Consider the following 13,898-nt stretch of genomic DNA (forward strand, 5'->3'; position numbering starts at 1 on the left):
AGCACTTTGTGATCCTCCAAGATGAAAAGTGCAACATAAGCATTAATGATGTTTATTAACAATTATTTTACTATAACATATGAGTCCTTATTCTGTACTACCGAAAACTTGCTTTGGAAATACTGTAGGAATTGAAGAAACATAGGAACATGACAGGGAAACAATCCGTTAGGTCATATAGTCAGCCTTCTGGCACTTCTTTTAAGCATAGGAGGAGTAAACTACAAATGAGAAACAAACCACTGAAATATAGAGATGCCTTCTGCATTTTGAAATCTACATTTGTGGTTATATTTTGAATACTAATAATTTAAGTTTAAAATTGTTGCAATTAGGTTTAGTCCAGTAAGGAGCCATTATTATTTTTCAGGAGGAAAAAAATCAGTTTAAGAATCTTGTTGTCAGTGCAGACAGACATTTTGTCCAATTTTGTGGGTGGCCAGAAAGCTATAGGTGCACAACCCACAATAAGACTTGGATTAGTGGATAACACAGACACCATAATACATAAAATCTTTTCCGTTAAATGTTAACATTAGGTCTTGTGAACTTATTTCCAGTGCCTGTTGAAGTGGGTGCCAAAGACGTTATCATATTCTGTAGGATATTCAAATTCAATCCATTTTTGGGAAATACCGTTGCAGGATCCTACACAGTTATGCCTCATAGCTTGCATGTGGGACATTGCTAAGGGCAGGATAGGTGCCCAATTGCCTGCCTACAGTTTCATCGGGAAAGTTATATGATTTATTGCCCTGTAAAGGGTTTTGACATGAAGTCTGTGAAAAACACTGTATAAATGCCAATACAATGCAATGCAATATAAAATGTCACAAAAATACTTTATTCATTAATTTTGACACAGCTTTTTGCACTGGAGTGAAATAGGAGCCAAATATGAATGTGTTCCTTACAATATAAAATAAAAAATAGGTTTGTTGGTTTAACAAATACGGTAGAGTTGGCCTTACTGAGTGACTCCTTAGCATGAAAAGCAGAATTCTGTTTGTCTTGTAATGATACTACAGATAAATGCAAATAAACCACTGACTTAGGAGAATTGGGAGCATTCTTGATGATGGAGGCCCCAATCCTGCTCCCATTAAAGCAAGTGGGAATTTTGCTCTTGACTTCAAAGACAGAGGAGTAGGCCCAAAGTTATTAGTGTAAAGACTTTACCCTATAGGGCAATAGCTCTTGTATTTGGTAATACTAAAATCTTACTTAAATAGCCCAATAACCAAAGGAAATAGCTTCCCCAGACTTGTAAACTATTGTACAAGGTTGTTTCAAAGAGTGGCTTTAGTAAAAGAAACATGCTTTAAAACAAGTATTTTACTGACCCATTAAAATTGATCAGTTGGGGTTCTTTAGTTCTGCTGCTTCTTTTCCTCCTCCTGCCATCCCTCCCCAGGAATACAATATATTACTTTACAGCTGCTTCCACTTTTGGCCCCTGCACTGGGGACCACTCCCCCTTCATTTGCCATGCTTCCCATTGGCAGTCCCCATTTGCGAGGCTGAGGCATAGGCAAGAAGACACCAGGTCTTACCCCAGATTTTCCAATTTATGGGATTGATCAAGTCTGAGCAGACCTCAGCAAATGACAAAACTCCCATTGACTTCAGTGGAAGCAGGACTGAGTCCATATGGGTCATGTCTATATTATTATTAAAGTGTCTATGTGCAGGTCACATAATTAGGTTTTTCTTTCCCTTGCTTCTTCTGTTGAAATAAATTATCCTTTGCCGTACTGGTTATTTTACTGTGCCTTGTCCTATTCCTTTTAGATATAGGGTCCAGTCTTGTGGTTACTCAGGCCAAGCAGTCATGGGGTGAAATTTTGGCCCCAGTGAAGTCAGTGACAAAATGCCTATTGACTTCAATAGGTCCAGGATTTCACCTGACTTAAATGGCTATGAAAGAATGGCAGGTTTGGGCCCATACACAGACTCACATTCTCTATTATTTTCTATGTTTGTTTTATCTCCATGTGATTACATTTTATTCTATTTTCACTTAACATAAAGTTCACATTCTGTTGATCTTTCCACTTAGACTTTGAACTGCTGTATCATTACCATCTGTTTAATGTTTTGTCTACATTCAGAATTTTTTTTTTTTTTTTTTTTTTTGGTATTTCCCTACCCCTTCTCCCTGCCCTTCTTTTCGATTTTCTGAAATATTGTGTCTGCATTGTGCTGTCCTTTTAAGAGCAAGGCAGGCTGGGAATTCTCTCCAGAATATAAAACAAGGGTCAGTAGTAGGAAATCACTTCAGTCTATGGTAAAGGAAAGAGCTGCAGACCTTGAAAGTGTGAAGGTATTGGTTGCATTTGATTTTCTTTTGTTGCTAATAAAATGGGTTTGGTCTTGAGTTCTAATGCTGTTTAGGCTCTGGAATGCAGATAACTCTGTACTGTATACTTTTGTGTTTGCTGAAGCAGCCACGAGCTCTGGGATTTCCTGCTAACCCTGAAGACACCTCACTGAGGATGAAGTTCTAGCACCATTGTAGTCAATGGCAAACATCCCATGGGCTTGAGTAGAGTCAGAATTTTGCCTTTAAAGTTTAGGATGAATGACTAAGGGCTCGCTAGCATTTCACACTCCCTATGCTAGACCATACCTTTATAGATTCAGCCGGCGTTGCAGCATGCACTGAAAAAGATGCCACCCAAACCTACAAGGGTCAGCTGCTAGGGATGCAAATGCTGCAGTAATTAGTGTTGCAAACTCCACTTTCCAATACTTCCCTCAAGAGCTCCACCCTCAATAAATACTGCATTATGATATAAACTGATTGATGGAAATTAGGCAGCACCTCTGAGCATTCAGCCTGTTTTTACTGATTTCACCATGTCCATGATTATCATTACCCTAATCCTCATTATTACCTGCAGCTCTATAACCATCACTATTCACCTGTCTCTTCCTTATCTCTCCTTTTTTCCCCAGTCCCTTCATGTCCACTTGTCTCCCTACAAAAACCCCTCAACATTGATTGCCCATATAATTAATTCATTGTAAAAATGCAACCAGATATCTATAATGCCTTTACACCTTGCATTTGTAATCTTTACCCTCATTTGCCTTACCTGTTCCTCCGTTTTACCTTCCCTTATCTTGTCATATCTATTCTTATGCTGCAAACTCTTTGCAGGAAAGACTGTTCATATTGTATATCTAAATGCTGATTTGTACTTATGGGCACTTGGTGAATAAATAATAATGAGCAGGTTAGTCATAATTGTCTCTTCTGGGAATCCTTTAACTGAAACACCTGGGATTGGCCACTGTCAAAGATAAGAAATCTTACTATATGGACCTGCGTGGTAATTCCTATGGGATAATAACATTCAAAGTGAACTCAAAGTCTATTTGGATCCCTCAGATTACTGTAAACCCAACTAGTGTATAATTCCAGCTTTGGTCAGAGGTTTGCCTGGGTAAAAGCTACAGGACTGAGGCTGGAGATAGACTTCTGTGTCATCTTTATTTTATTTGCTGCATGCTCCCCATCTCCATAACATCAGCTTTAATTTATTTACCCTGACAATGCCCCTGTGAGGTAGGGAAGTGCTATTATCCCCATCTTACATATGGGGAATGGAGATGAGACATGAAATGACTTGTCCAGAGTCACATAGCAGAGCATTGAAGCCAGACTTCTTGCATCCAGGTAGTGATCCTTTCTTCAACCTCCAGTCCTTTTCTCATCTGCTCCAGATACAAGTGTGGTAATTTCCCTCCCTCCCTCCCCCCGGCCTGTTTTTTCTCTCTCCCCTGTGTGTACTGTGAAATTCACAGTCCTGCATGTAGGTGTATATAATAGGTATATAGCTCCATATCATTTTGTACCATATTTTATTTCCCAAGGGCAATATTTTGTGTAGCCTACTGGCATCTTGTATTTTGTTCCTCAATAGGGACCAAATACATCCTTGGGTTAATTCCACTGGTTTTAGCAAAGGTTATGCCAAGGATGAGTTAGATCCCAGGCTTCTGAGAGACATCAAGCAGGTTTTGCTCTTCTGCAAAAATCTCCATCTAATATTAAATGCATCAGTTAAATCAGTTTAACATCTATCTTCAGTTAATTGTCTTCATTGCTCATGAGAGGTGGCAGGTATAAGATCTGGGAACTAAATTCGGATGGAATACCATCCTCTCGAGCCCAGTGCAGCCAGGTAAGTCTTTTTCTCCACAGACAGATATATTGGAAGAGAAAACAAACAAGCTTTTCCCCATTACCTGGATGGTGTACCTCCGTACTCATTGGTAATGGCCAATTCCAGCAATATTACTAATGTGGACAGCAGAAAGTTTAGACTTCACTCCTAGCTAGTCCTTATCTTAGTGTTCCAAAAGCATCATGCACACTTAGGACTATAAAAATAATAATGATTATTCTTATACTGGACCTGATTCAATGATCATTGAAGTCAGTGGGGGTCTTTCCTTTGACTTCAGTGGGCATTAAATCAGGCCCCTTGTGTGGTAGCCATAATGGATGCATTTCAAAAGGTTCAGTACTTATCTGTTCTGCTTATCAAAAGGTTCTATGCTTATCTGCACTCTACAGAGCTGTAAGTTTATGAAATCAGACTGGAAATCTTATGTGAACCATTTTTTTCCCCTTCAGATTTCTAGCATGCCTACGTTTGGTCACAGCCTAAAATGCAGCATGGGCAGCTCTCCTAGTGCTTCGCTCCCACAGGCACTCAGAAGGGCAGAGAGGACTGCAAAAATTACAAACATGAAGACATTTCAGAATCTTAACAGAAAGGTGCAGTTCGAGGTAGGTTCTAGAAATGGATTAGTCCGTGGGGCAACGGTTTGGGGCTAGGGTTGTTGAAAATGCTTATTTCAGTCTGAACTGGCTGATCTGTTCTTAAGAGGGACACGTGTCTAGCTGGGGCATACTTAGGGAGAACACAGGAACAGATCCACGGGGAGGCTCGTGACATCTGAAAATGGGAAGGTACGTTCAAAGACTACTTACAGAAGCTGTTACGAATACTGCATCTAGCCCGGTAAAGAGCAGGCAGTGCCTGGAGCCCTCCCCTGAGTGTGTAGGTGCAAACACCGCACCGTTCACACATGCAGACCTACACACGAGCTTGGCTAAGCTACATCAGCCCTGCTCCTGCTGCTTTCCTCCAGCTAAGCTGCGGGGATCCCAGAGAGAACGGGGGCTCCTCCGGAAAGGGAGCAGCGGGAGCGGAGGGGAAATGAGCAGGAGCGTGCAGCTGAGAGCGGCGGGTTGGGCTGTTTGCATTGCTCTGCACCGCACAGCTGAAGGTGCCTGTGCTAATCTTTGAGCTGCCAGCGCGGCTCGCTCCCTCCTTGCACGTGGGGCACATTCCACCTCTTCCCTTCCTCTCTCCCCGTCTGCGCTCCATGACCTCAGCTAGCACGGGAGTCTGATGCTGGGGGCACGGCAGCCCCGGCAGGAGGGCAGAGAAGGTAATCACTCCCCCCGTGCTTCCAACACCGCTGGCTCCTGCCGGCCGCGCCGCCTCGCTTGTCCGAGCCAGGCTCTGCAGTTCCTCCTTGCCACCGGACGGGGGCGGCGCAGACCGGTCGGTCTTTGAGCTCGGATAGCGTGTGAAGCCGAACCTCCCCGGTTTGTGGGAGGCTGGGGAGAAGGGGGCGGTGTTCGGAGAGGCAGCTCCGCATCTGGTGTGAACCTGAGCGGCGCTGGCAGCGCACCACATTCCCACACCCCGGGAGGATCGTGTTGACTACCTGGGAGGCCAAACCCCAGCATCCTAAAAACCAGCTCTCTGTGTCTGCGGCCATCTGACAGAGCCGCTGCTCCCGCCCGAGCCAGCCCGTTGACATGCCCCTGATTCCGCTCCGCAATCAATAATAGCCATTCAGCGGCGCGCAGGCCTCCAACATTTGTTACTCCGATTTAAAGAGAGAGGGGGAGGCGAGCAATCCGCATCAAGTAAACACATTCCCTTCCGGCTTAGCCCAGAGCGAAGGGGGAGAAACACACTGTTAAATACACCCGTTCAGTACAACCATAGGTGTGCTAAGGGCTTCGGTGAGTGAGAGGAAGGAAAAATAAATGGCCGGGGCTTTGCAAGCCGGCACGTTTTACAAGGGCGAAGGAAACGGTGCAGAAAATGCATGTGCTTTTATTGTTGCTTTTCATTGCCTGTATGGTGGCGAATGCTTTATGCCACGGAGAGCAAGTTTAATTGAACAAGATCGCCGATTTCATGCAACCGGGGCATGGGTTCTCGGTGGGTTTTTGTTTTGTTTTTTTTTTAATTAACCATTAAAGGGCGGGGGAGGCTAAAAGCAGGAAGGTTTCGGGTTCTCCGATGCAAATTCCCCAATCCCAGAGTCCTAAGCAAACAAAGTAAAACCTTTCTTACCCAGGTAGCAAAGACTCAATCATTTGGTATCATTTTTTTCTCTTGTTTTCGGATTTTATTTTTTGTTTTAAATCGCACCTATATCTGTGCCCGCCTTTCCCCCTGTTTTAAAGCCCAGGACATCGCTTAAAGCCAACAACCCCTAAATGCAGGAGGCATTTTCTACTGGGAAACTTTCTAGTGTTTTCCTTTCTTTCTAGAATGCCAGACTGGGGGGGGGGGGGGGGGAGTGCAGTCTTCGCATTGATTAAAGTCTATGTATTTGTCTTTAGGCGTATCGGGTTTATCCAAACTTTCGTGTGTGTGTGTCTCTCTCTCTCTCCCCCCCCCTTCTGTGCATTTGTAAAGTAGCCCCATCTAGCAATGATAAATATCCCTGTTGATCACTTGATTGATTACCTCTCGGAAAGGTCATACGGGCTCGCAGTAATTTCCTTTCGCCTAAGGCTCCCTTTTCACTTTTACTCCAGCACGACAGCTCCAAGTATACAGGATCTTTAGTTTTTATTTTAACCCCTACATCGCCCCCGAAAACACGGCGGTGGAGAAAAGCGTAGGCAAATAAACTCTCCCCGTCTCCATTACGCACCCGGCTCATTCTCCTCCTCCCCCCGCTCCAATGTATTCTGTGCACTAGTGTTTAATAGCTACGGAACTAGCAAGAAAACTCAGTGTCTCTTGGGTCTGAATTTCACGTTTGTGAGTCTCCCTCCCTTTCTCTCCTGTGGACTGAGCATTCGGGTTTAAACAACCAGACAAGCTATTAATTTACCCGTGCTTCCCAGGGTCCTGAACCCAATTAATTTCTAATAATTACAGCCCAAAGGGGCTAGAGAGATCCTTCTGCCTCTCTCTAGCCTTCCCACTTCACGCCGTTGAGGCCGCATATCAGAATCAAGTGTATATTTTGAAAGTGATCCTCCAGAACACTGAGTTATTGCAATGAATGAAAATTGTTTCCATTCTGGCTAATTGAGCCCATGGCTGAAAGCTGAGTTGTGAGGCGAAATAAAGAGGACTGTTTCATTTCAGCAAGCACTGGGAACCCCTGCATAGCTTTTTGGTCACCCAGCAAGAGGTTTAATTTCTTAACAGCAAAGCAGGAATCAAGCGTTGGGTAAACAGTATTAATAATTGCATTACAATGATGAAATTAATCTTACTGGTAGCTAGGAGAATATAGGTCGAGACTAAATAACACGATGTAAAGTTCACTGCACAAAGACAATAGCACAACAAATACCTCGATGAAGAATTCCAACTTTCCTCCAAATAGACTGCGGGGCTTATTCAATTATAACGCGAGGAAGGGAAAATTTCCTGTTATATGGAATGCATTGAAACCTGAGGGTTGCTTCCCCTCAGCATGTATTAAAAATAGATTTAATCCCCCCCCCCCCTTAAAATAGTTTTTCGTGGCTCTGATTCTACTACAAACACACAACCAACAATTCCATAGTTCACTAGGCAGCAATTTTCCAGCTTGAAGGGAATTGAGGGCTAGGAACGCTTAAAAACGTGTCTAACCGGAATGAAACGGATTTCTAGGGGGTCTCGCAAGAAACTCTTTGGGAGGGTGCTAAACTTTGTGAAGGTTCTGTCTGCTACTGAGAGAGAGATCAGACAGCAGAAAATCTGTTCGATGCAACCGAAATAAACATCGAGCAGTTTGCTGGGTGTTCGGGAAAACAGAAAGACACCTGTTCGGGGTCCTGTGATCGCTTGGGACTTTCAACAGGTGAAACTGACGAGCTGGGGGTGGTCAGGGACACAGCTGGTGTCTTCCAAGGTCAAGAGATCTAAATGGGCTGCTTCGAAAAGTCTATATCGGCACAGATCTCTCTCTTTAAATATATTAAACTGTCGCTTGCCCCTTCTGTCACAGAAAGGCGTGTAAATACAGACGCTTGCTTTTCTTGTGCAGATGTGCTACAAGGGGCCAAGGGGTCGTTTAAAGAACCGCAATAGGTCTGCAGAGCAATCGAAAGGCTAGTGTTTTGGTTTTCTTTTTGGTGTTTTGGATCTCAGAGAAAAAGCTAATGAAAGACACCCCCCCAATTATTTTGTTGGAGGTGTTGCTAAAAAAAAAAGTTTGTAAAAGTTATCAGGCATTTTCGATTCGGTTTAGAAAGCTGGCATCGCCTGGGTTTCTTAAAAAGGGCGATTCATCTTTATGAGAAAGTCTTTTGAAGAACCCGACAGAAAACAGTGTCTGCGAGAGAAGGCAGCAGGTTCAATGCCGGAAAGATGTGGATTCCCACCCCTAAAGTGTGGGGGTTCCCTTCTTTTCCAGAATCAATAGTTTCTTCTCTCCCCGTCTCCCCCGCCCAGTTGCTCTGTACTCCCCTTTTACTACTTTTCATTTAGTGGAGCTGATCAGTTATTCCACCGCATATCACTTCATATCCTTTCACCGGGAAACCAAAAATGCTTCCAGTCATTCCTAAAAGGAGGGCAGAGGAGGGAAATAATTGCAGCACACGCTGCCCCCCACTCCCAAACACAGCGGGTGGCTGGCTGGCTGTCTCGGCTGGCTAGCGGATAAGAACGGTCCTAAAAGCCCAGCTTCCCAGCGTGCAGCGCCTCCTGGAAGGGCTAGGCTGCGGGGCGCAGACCCAAGCCAGGGTGCGCACTGAAGCGGGATGCTTCAGATGTCAGTGTGATGTTGGTTTTGGGGTTTACCTCCGTGACACAAAGAATCGGGGAAGCAAGGAAAGAAACCAGTGATTGCAGAGGGAGGAGGAAAGAAGGGGAGAAGTTGGGTCGTTCTACTTTAGCTGAAGTTCTGCGCTGGTGCAGCCTGGTGTACCAACCCTTCCAAGAAGGGACTACTTTCTCCTCCACCCCGCACTAGGCTCATTAATGCAGAGAGCTCGGGCTTTATTAGTGCTCCCGCTAGATTGCTGAACCCCCCCCCTTACAAAAAGCAACTGCGTGCTTTTTTATTATGCACACATTACAAATCATTGTGATGAGGCTCAAGAAATTCGCTCTGCAGTGGGATTTCAAACACTTGCGCCTCATTTGGAGAAGCGGCAGGGAAACCTGTGAGAAAGTGCCTTGGCCATAGAGTAATCTGAATGCAGTAGGGCAGGATAATTTGTGGTGCGTGTGTCAGCTGGGTGTTGGGGAAACATGTTTATTTGGGATGGACGCGTAGCGTTCGGAAATGTGCTGCCAGTATCCAAACAAAGTTCATGGGTTGCTTCGAAAACAAAAATCTTCATTAGGGTCATTGTGATCTGCATGGTTATGTTCTGCTGGCTATTGGGACTTTATGGCAGAGATGCAGAGGTGGCAGTTTTCTGCTGATTTCGCCCTGGAATGGCCATGATTCTGACAGTGAACACCGGTCGGTATTAAAAAAAAAGAGTGACGCTTCAGATTTTATTAACGCCCAAATTTGAGCAGCATGTATGTACTGGCGCAGCACCGAGTCTGAAAGATTGTAATTTTCTTTTATGGTGGCTGGCAGGATTTGCAACAGATATTAATGGGAACATAAATAGCGCAGGGAAGGTATTGAACAAAACTGTTTAATGCAAGGAGGTTGTACCAGAGGAAAATCTATATGTAGTTTGGATTGATTCATACCTTGGACACGGCCATCCCCTAAAGGGGTTCCCAGTTTAGCGGGTCCCTCTTTGATTGGCAAACCCTGTAATTAAAACAGATTTAAACAATACGGATGATCATTTCTAAAGTGCCTTTTTTTTTTTAATCCCGCTGGTGGAAACTGAACTCAAGCTGCAGCTGGGTGTGTGTGTTGGAAGAGTATATCATTTAATGATATGCATGCATAAAGTATATAATGGAATTATATCTGTCTATATCCATCCGCAGACCTAGGATAATTGCGGCCGGGTGGGACTAAACTCTTGAAATGTTGCAAATATGAGAGTATCATGAATATTATATACAGATCTAGAAAGAAAGTGTAATTTATTCTACTCTAAACCAGCACGAGCAGGGACATTTCTTCTGTTATAAATCATCTCCCTCCCGCCCATAGAGTCAATGTAAAATGGCTCAGAATCCATTCCTTCTCCGGATCTGCTCTGCAGAGTGGGACAGGATCAACTCTGGAGCGCGTTAACCCGGCTGCCAGTCTATTAATTAATACTGTTTGTTGGGGCTTGGATGGCGTGGAGGCGGAATAAAGAATAATAATAATAATAATAATAATTCAAGCATCTGGAGGTTGGCGACTGGATGGCTCTGGCTTGGTTGTTTCTGGTGGAGAGGAAGAGGGGTCCTCGCTGCCTTGCCCGGCCTCCTCCCCGGCACCGATTGCCATCTGACAAGATCCTGAAATCAAAGTGATAGATCGCTCCAAACTTTTTTTTGGCGGCGCTGAGATGTTGAAGAGTGGAGGGGAAGGGGGGTGGGGGGGGGGGGGAGAAGCAGCCCGTGCGCATGTGCGAAGGTGTCCAAACTGACAATGCTGGAGAGATAGCGAGCCTGGATTGAGAGAAAGAGAGAGTGTGAGAGAGAGTGATAGAGAGAGAGAGAGAGAGGGGGAGCAAAAGGAGGAAAAGATCCGAGAGGAAACCCCCCTCCCCACCCCCACCCACCCACCAGAGCCGCGGCGCGGGACTGGCAGCATGCGATCCAAAGGCAGGGCAAGGAAACTGGCCACAAGTAGGTGCAATCTCCCTTCCCACGGGCTTCTCCGCTCGCGCTCTGCCATGTTGCAGGGAATGTCGGATGCGCCGGGAGCGGGGGCGCGAAGCAACCTGCAGCATCCCGCACCCCTGCGCCGGAGCCGAGCCGAGCCGGGGCGCGCATCCCCGGGCGCAGCGCCGCGGCGGGGAGAGCGGCCGGGGGGGTGGATGGGGGGAGGCGGCGGCGGCGGGGGGGACGGGACGGAGAATTTCAGGCAGCCCCCCCCCCTCCATCTCCCCCCCCCAGCAGGCAGATCGCTGGGCTGGGGGGAAGGGGGGAGGGTGCGGGATCGCGGCTGCGGCGCTGCCCGGCCGCTGGAGCCGGCTGCCGAGGCGCTGGCGGGCGGGGAAGGAGTTGAGGAAAAGTTCAGTCAGTGCCGAGCGCTGGAAGTTGAGCGGCTCCTGCCGCCGCCGGCCGGCGCTGCGAAGAGGCGCTGGGACCATAGTGGGCGCTGTCGGCTCTCTGCAAGCGCGGGGGCGGGGGAGGAGGAGGAGGAGGGGGGGGGGCGAAGAAGGGGCAGGTCTCGCTCAGACCGTCCAGCGAGCAAAGCAGGAGAGCCCAGACAGGTGGGGGTGTGGAGGGGGGGAGGAGAGATCGCCCCCTCCCTCTAGCTTCCCCTGGAGGGCATGCCAGCCGGGGCTTTGCGCAGGTAGCTGGTCTGGCAGAGCTCTCCGACCTCCCAGCCCGGGGCCCCGGCTCCCTCTTTTCTCCCCCGCGGGCTGTGTGGCTGCAATCGGTGCGCCCCCCTCCCGCGGGAGGGAAGGAGTCGGCGCAGACAGCAATACCGGAGTGGCATGGCTCAGTGGGGAACTCTGCATTGATGGGGAACCCCACCCCGCGCCCCATTAATGTACACTCAGGACACAGAAAGAAAGTGTGTGTGTGTGGGTGTGTGTGTGTGTGTGTGTGGGGGGGGGGGATTGTCCCGTTTATTTCCCGTGTGCAGCGCTTGCAGACGCTGTCAAAGGCAGCCCCCCGAGTGACAGCGGCTAGGGCTTGTCGAGCAGATGTTGATGCATTTGATTTTAGTGCAAGCTGAACTCCTGCTGCCCGGGGCCGAGGCTCACACCGCCTAGTGCCAGGGCTCTCGGAAGGTGCCAGGTGACCAGCGGCGCTTTGCTGAGTTCCAGGGGCCTGCGCGGGAGTTTAAATCCCAGCACTCTGGAGGGGCAAGTTCTGTGCCCACCTCCCCGGGGAGCCGGAGGAGCGCGCGCCCTCCCCGCCGATTATTTGGGGAAGGGGGCCGTGCCCCTGCTCGCCCCCCCCCCTTGTACACGCCCTTGCCCGGATTTCTAACTGCGAAATGAGGCCAAACGGTTCTTCAGTGGCTTCCTGCAACTTTCCACTCTGTCTCCTTGGGATCCAGCGCTTCGGTCGGTTTCAAAAACAAAACACAAACCCTGGAGCCTGCCTCTGGCGAATAATACATTCAGCCTCCCGGCAACGGCGCAGAGCGGTGCTACTCCTCGTACATGGAGTATATGCGAGGCGCTGGGGAGGGGGGCAGAAGCGACTGGGCCGCCAGGGCAGTTCAAACGCTAGCTCAACTCTCAGCCCGCCGCAGTCACACGTTGAAGTTGGGCTAAATGTCATGTCCGGCGTTTTTCTAGCATTGTATTCACTTCGGCTGCATTTGGGTCTATCTTGTGTTGGCTTGGGGCTCAGCAATCGACATAAATACCGCCCTATTCGTTTATTTTTACAGGCACTCACTCCATCGTCTTCTTTTTGACAGTGATAATGGTCTTTTAATTGCAACACGGTCAAAAAAGTAGCCTGCCGTCCTGTTTTACTTTAAATACAACTGCTGTCTTTTATTTGTGTGGGTGAGCACGTATGGGATATAGGCACGTTTCATTTGATGTGTATCTCAGTTGCAATTTTTATTTCCATTGGAAAAGTGTCGGAAAATGGCAGAGGAAACGTTGCATAACATAATAAGTAACTAATCATCGGTTTTTTGTCTGCTCGTGAAAAAAAAATAAGTGAATAGAGAAAAGGAAAAGCAAAAGAGCTTTGGATCTTTATTTACTTTGCTGTGAAACTGAACAACAGCAAGAACAGCCTGTATTTGATTAGCTGTTTTTAAACTGGATCCATCAACACAGTTTGCAAACAAATAAACTTCCAGGTTAGCATCCCTGCTTTTAGGCTAATTGTGAAAATCTGGTGTTACATTCGCTGGCGAATCCATATATATATATAATACAATTTCCTCCTAACGTTTCTGGCCTGCTGTTGCTTTGCAATGCTTAGATTTGACCATTTTCAAACTTTCTGCTTTGGGTTGCACGTCTTGGCAGTCGCTGCAGCTGCTTTCCCTAGACAGATGCGTTGCATTATATAATCCTTCGGTTACAAGATGGTCATAAAGGAAATCATATTAAAAATAGAGATTTTTGTATTTTGAAACCCCCTTCCTTTCTCCTTCGGTTAGCGCGTGAGTTTCATAGCGCGTGTGTGTGTATGTTGGGGGGGGGGGGGAGGAATTATTGGTGACCCTGTAATTCAATCATTCAACAAGAAAAGTTTTCAGGTTTGGTTTCATCCTGTGACCCCTTCTCTTCGCTCTCTTATTGCGGAGCTGTGGAAAACAGAAACATTTGGTGGCTGTCATTTACTTGGAAAAACAACCCCCTCGGAATATAGCTGGAGTTGTCGTATTATTCCACTTCTGCCTCTTCGTGTGTGAAATAAACTCGAGATAACGCTCCCCGAATTGTGACTACTAACATCAGTGGGCAGGAAAGTCCTACCCACGATTAAAGAAGGGAGATCTCGAAGGTGTGCAGATTTCCCTTCTATGTTCTGAAATAGCAACTCAGGGGTTTTTGCTAACCT

At 46.8% G+C, this 13,898-nt stretch overlaps 1 protein-coding gene across 9 annotated transcripts in view; it reads left to right on the plus strand.

Annotated features, from left to right (window-relative positions):
• The first annotated feature begins 2,285 nt into the window (after window positions 1-2,285).
• Window positions 2,286-13,898, plus strand: part of MECOM (MDS1 and EVI1 complex locus) — a 452,391-nt gene continuing 440,778 nt past the window's right edge. For 4 of the 9 annotated variants that reach the window (XM_067536640.1, XM_067536637.1, XM_067536641.1 and 1 more), the window contains exon 1: window positions 10,901-11,033. In XM_067536640.1, coding sequence (XP_067392741.1) covers window positions 10,997-11,033 — 37 coding nt within the window. In that variant the 5' untranslated portion in view covers window positions 10,901-10,996. Of the gene's footprint in view, window positions 2,324-4,645; window positions 4,802-10,900; window positions 11,034-13,898 lie in introns of those variants that run through there. The other 5 variants (XM_067536636.1, XM_067536638.1, XM_067536639.1 and 2 more) reach the window with 3 other exon arrangements.

Source organism: Emydura macquarii, unplaced genomic scaffold, assembly GCF_026122565.2.
Source record: "Emydura macquarii macquarii isolate MOO-44397 ecotype Brisbane River unplaced genomic scaffold, CSIRO-AGI_Emac_v2 contig_3603, whole genome shotgun sequence".
Lineage (NCBI taxonomy): Eukaryota > Metazoa > Chordata > Testudines > Chelidae > Emydura > Emydura macquarii.